This window comes from Pectinophora gossypiella, chromosome 5 (assembly GCF_024362695.1).
Source record: "Pectinophora gossypiella chromosome 5, ilPecGoss1.1, whole genome shotgun sequence".
In the NCBI taxonomy this organism is placed as follows: domain Eukaryota; kingdom Metazoa; phylum Arthropoda; class Insecta; order Lepidoptera; family Gelechiidae; genus Pectinophora; species Pectinophora gossypiella.
The window spans coordinates 16,874,153-16,879,110 of NC_065408.1; the positions used below are offsets into that span (position 1 = coordinate 16,874,153).

The 4,958-nt window shown below is 44.3% G+C and overlaps 1 protein-coding gene across 1 annotated transcript; it reads left to right on the plus strand.

Annotated features, from left to right (window-relative positions):
* Positions 1-2,936: 2,936 nt before the first annotated feature.
* Positions 2,937-4,681, plus strand: LOC126366991 (uncharacterized). Its single transcript, XM_050010335.1, has 2 exons — positions 2,937-4,446; positions 4,632-4,681. Exons 1-2 carry the CDS (start codon positions 2,937-2,939, stop codon positions 4,679-4,681), a joined length of 1,560 nt encoding a protein of 519 aa, XP_049866292.1.
* Positions 4,682-4,958: the final 277 nt, after the last annotated feature.

A 4,958-nucleotide genomic window follows, 5' to 3' on the forward strand; every position in this document is an offset into this window, starting at 1 on the left:
CGTTTCGAGTTCCCCAAAAATATCGGGAAAAACTACATAATTTCAGTGAATAAAGAGCTACAGTGAAGTGATATTTGGTGTGTGGTGTTAGTGGAATAGGACTTCCACCTTTATTCCACGGGAGGCCTCCCCAATTTGGATTTTGTCGTAAACACGAGGTGAGTCCTTTGAATCCTTTCCCCTTTCTGCCACTGCCTAATTATTTAGTAAAAATAAAACCAATTTCTATTAATAATTATACAAAACTCCAGCGCCTTAACATAATTGGTCCATCCGACCCGGATTCTATAAGATTAATTTAGATTTCGGTGATAGTGTTTCCGCCACATTGTTCCAAAATGCCGGACGAGGCGAAAATTTCCGATCTCCGCTTACAAAAAATACAAAATAAATTAAGCGCGATCTATGGCCGAATACAAACCATTCACGATTCAATGGCACATATTGGCCAAGATGAGGTTAAAATAGATAATTTCTTAGCCGATTCCTTCACTGTAGATTTACTTCGGACTGACTTTAATAACGCGATTGAAGAACGTAATCAAATGCAAATATCATTGCCGGACGGTCCTGTACCGAACTATAGTTCATTAATTGCGTTTGAACAGTTATACACGCGGATTAAATACAAAATTCATCAATTATCGCAAATGACTCAAAGTACGAGCCGCGTCGATGAGAGTAAATCCGTAGTGAAAAAACCTTCACGCAGATTACCTACAATAGAATTATGTTCGTTTGACGGGAATAGCGACTCGTGGCCGATTTATTATGAAACTTTTAAAGTGTTAATACACGAAAACCCGGATCTTTCCGATGGGGAGAAAATTCACTATTTAATGGGGACTTTGAAGGGCAAGGCTTTAGGTATTTGTGAAGGTGCTTTGCCTACCGCCGATAATTACCCTATAATATGGAAAGCATTGGTCGCTAAATACAATGACAAGCGCGTACTGGCCGCTTCGTACTTGGATAAGTTATTTAATTTACCTAACTTGAAGGAATACACGCCCGCGCACATTGAGGAGTTCATAGATAAATTCTCATCTATATATTCCGCATTGAAACAATTAAAACTCGATAATTTGGAGGATTTCTTGTTTATTTATATTGCGTGCAAAAAAGTCGGATTGGAAGTGGTAAAGGAATATGAACTTAAATGTCATACTAATAAGACCGCTCCAACGTGTACCGATTTCATTGTTTTTGTTCGGGAACACTCGCGTATCATGCAGCGCGCGCATTCAGTTACATTTTCTTCTTCAAGTACGAAAGCGGGCAGTACTCAGGTACGTAGACCCCCCACACAGTCATCGGCAGGATCCGCTACCCGTTCGAATAGCGTTAAGACATTTGTTAATGTGTCTGAGCAATCTAAGTGCCCGTCATGTGGACGGAGTGATCATTCTGATTTGACAAAATGTCAAAAGTTTCTTTTGATGACTCCTAATGAGCGATACAAAATAGTAAAGGCTAATAAATCATGTGTAAATTGCTTGAGTCACCTTCACACGATTTTAAAATGTGATAATTCATGTCGTTGCTCTGAATGTGGCAAAAGTCACCACAGTTTACTTCATTTTAATAAAACATCTATTATTGCTAACGTAACGGAAACGACCCACACAACTCCGGCTCCCGAGTTCGGCCCTGTGACGATGTGTGCACTCGACGCGTGCGAGCTTGACCGAAGCGATACCCGCCCCCGCGACCGCCCGCACCCCCGGAATAGTGAGAATACATCCTGCGTCCTTCTCGGTACTATTCAATGTTCCGTAAGAAATGACGACGGAAGATTGTTTACGTTACGCGCGCTATTAGATAGTGGTTCGCAACGCGATTTGATTACAACTGAATGTTGTAAGCGTTTGAATTTAAAATTGTATGAACCGCAGACTAAATATATCTCGGGTGTAGGTGACATACCTAATCTTATTGAAGGTGTTACCTGTCTAGATATTCAATCTCGCTTTGATGAGTCGGTCAGGTTAAATATTAAGCCGTTAGTGGTAGATTGTATCACGAGCGAATTACCAACCGCTAAGATAGACGTCGCGCGCTTAAATTACTTAAATAATCTTGATCTCGCGGACAGTGACTATTTCACTCCCGCTAAAATAGACCTGATTCTAGGCTCGGTTGTATTCTCCCGTATTCTGGGGCAAAATAGGGTCTCCCGCGCCGATGATGAGCCCGTCGCGATTGAAACCTCATTAGGTTACGTAATAATTGGTCGGGCCCCCACTGAAGAAATCGTTCAAAATGCCGCTCGCGCGCTTTGTTGTACTGTGGATGAGCCATTCGAAACTCGCATGAATCGTTTTTTCGAATTAGAGGAAGTGCCTAATGCACCTAATATACTCACGATGGAAGAGCAAAAATGCGAAAATTATTATTGCGATACTACACGCCGCGATAGTAACGGGCGTTATATTGTTTCGCTGCCTTTCCGTGAAGACCCGTCTGTCCTTGGTATCTCGATGCCGACAGCTGAGCGTAGGTATTTGGCATTAGAACGGAAGTTATCATTAAATAATACTGTTAAACAGGAATATGATAACGTATTTGTGGAATACTTACAGAAAAATTATATCCAACCGGTTGGTACTGTTGCGGAGGTTAATTCCGGTAATAATCAGTACGTAATACCCCACCACGGCGTAGTGCGCACAGATAAGAGTACTACCAAATTACGAGTAGTGCTAAATGCTAGTAATCCTACTACGTCAGGAAAGTCGTTAAATGACGTATTATATACGGGCCCTAACTTGCAAAACGATTTATTTCAGATATTACTTAAATTTCGTTTGCACGCCATCGCGTTAAGTGCCGATATCCGTCAAATGTATTTGCGCATTTTAGTCGACAACGACGACAGGCGCTTCCAGCGTTTATTATATCGGTTTGATCCCAATGAGCCCATTACCGTGTTCGAAATGACACGTGTTCCCTTCGGGTTATGCTGTAGTCCTTATTTGGCAATACGCACAGTGCGTCGACTCGCCGAGGATGAACTTGAGCGCTTCCCCGCGGCTGCAGCTGTCGCTAAGGCGGACATTTATATGGACGACTTAGCCACTAGCTGTTCCTCAGTGGCTGAGGGCGTTGAACTCTCGAATCAGCTGATCGACTTGTTTGCGGCTGGAGGGTTCGACTTGGTCAAGTTTTCGAGTAACTCACCCGAGGTACTAGAGAGCATCCCGGTCTCGCATCGCGTCTCGGAGGCGGTCGAGTTCAGTCCGGAGAGTCAGCTCAAAATTCTAGGACTCCATTGGGTACCGGCAGATGACGTCTTCACGTTCAGTGTTAATACGGAGCCGCGCGTGTGCACCAAGCGCAATATTCTATCCACTATTGCTCGATTATGGGACTTGGTAGGATTGGTGGCGCCGGTTATACTGCTCGCTAAATTAATTTTAAAATCACTGTGGCAAGCCAATGTCGATTGGGATGAGACTCCACCCCCGAAGATTATGTCTTTGTGGCAACAGTTTGAAGCCGAATTACCGTTTCTCGAGTCTGTTAGATTACCGCGGCACGTAGGTGTTAATGATGGTGCCATAGTATCCGTGCTAGGTTTTGCTGACGCCTCGGAAAATGCCTACGGAGGCGTAGTGTACTTACATGTCTATTTCCCGGATACGAATCGTACAGCAGTTAATCTAGTGTGCGCGAAATCCAAGGTGGCACCGTCTAAAACTGTCATTACCCTCGCGAGGATGGAGTTGTGTGCGAACGTCATATTGGCAAAATTAATGCGTGTAGTCATTGATACTTACTCTTCACGCTGTAAGATTGATAATATATTTGCGTTTACTGATAGTACCGTGGCGCTCGCTTGGATTCACTCGTCCCCCACGCGTTGGCATACTTTCGTGGCGAATAGAGTAGCACAAATTCACGACAAGTTAGATCCCTGTTGCTTTCATCACATACCGGGGAAAGATAACCCCGCTGATTGCCTGTCGAGTGGTTTAACCCCTGCGCAATTGGTCGTGCATCCATTGTGGTTCGCAGGGCCGCAGTTTTGTTATTCATCACTCACTGAATGGCCGGTTCACCCCTTCGATCCCGCGTCTGTCGATGAAGCACCGGAAATGAAACCTAATGTATTAGTCACTACCGCCCCATTAGACTGTCACACGTCGCCTCGTGTCTTCGGCGAACTCGCAGCACGCGTCTCTTCATGGCCAAAGTTACTGCGGATTGTGGTGTATGTTCTCCGCTTCGTTAAGAAGTTACCGAATAAGTTTGAAGTATCTCATTTAGAGCAAGCCGAATTGGCAGTGTTAAGAGACCTTCAATCGGCACACTTTCGCAATGACATAGTCAGTGCTCAGTCGGGAGACAAAATGACACCTGCGCTTATGAAGCTTAATGCTTTCCTCGAAGATAGAGTTTTGCGTGTCGGCGGGAGACTTACTAATGCGGATCTGAACTATAATAGTCAGCATCCAATAATGCTCCCTCGCAAAGATCGCATTGTTGATCTTATCATTGATCATTATCACCGGAAATACTTGCACGCTGGTCCCCAGTTGCTTATGTCTTTATTAAGGCAAAGATACTGGATTCTAGCTGCGCGAAATATAGTGCGTAAACGTGTGCAACAGTGTAATGTCTGTTTCAAGGTGAAACCGCGAAACGATCACCCCTTGATGGCAAGTTTGCCGGCCTGTAGGGTACAGGAAGCGAAAGCATTCTGTCACACCGGAGTGGATTACGCCGGACCATTGCAGGTTTTGCCGTTTCGTCGTCGTGGTGTACGCAGCCAGAAGGCTTATATATGCTTATTCATATGCCTTGTTACTAAGGCAGTACATATTGAATTGTCTCCTGACCTGAGCACTGACTGCTTCATGAATGCGTTTAAACGTTTTTTGTCTCGACGTGGCCCGGTCTCGGTAATGTATTCAGATTGTGGCACTAATTTTATTGGCGCGAAAACACACCTTAAT

Coding starts and splice junctions, on each gene's coding strand:
- LOC126366991 (XM_050010335.1), top strand. CDS start 2,937: ATGACACGTGTTCCCTTCGGGTTATGCTGTAGTCCTTATTTGGCAATA. Junction 4,447..4,631: donor TGCGGATCTGAACTATAATA/GTCAGCATCCAA, acceptor GTCTGTTTCAAG/GTGAAACCGCGAAACGATCA.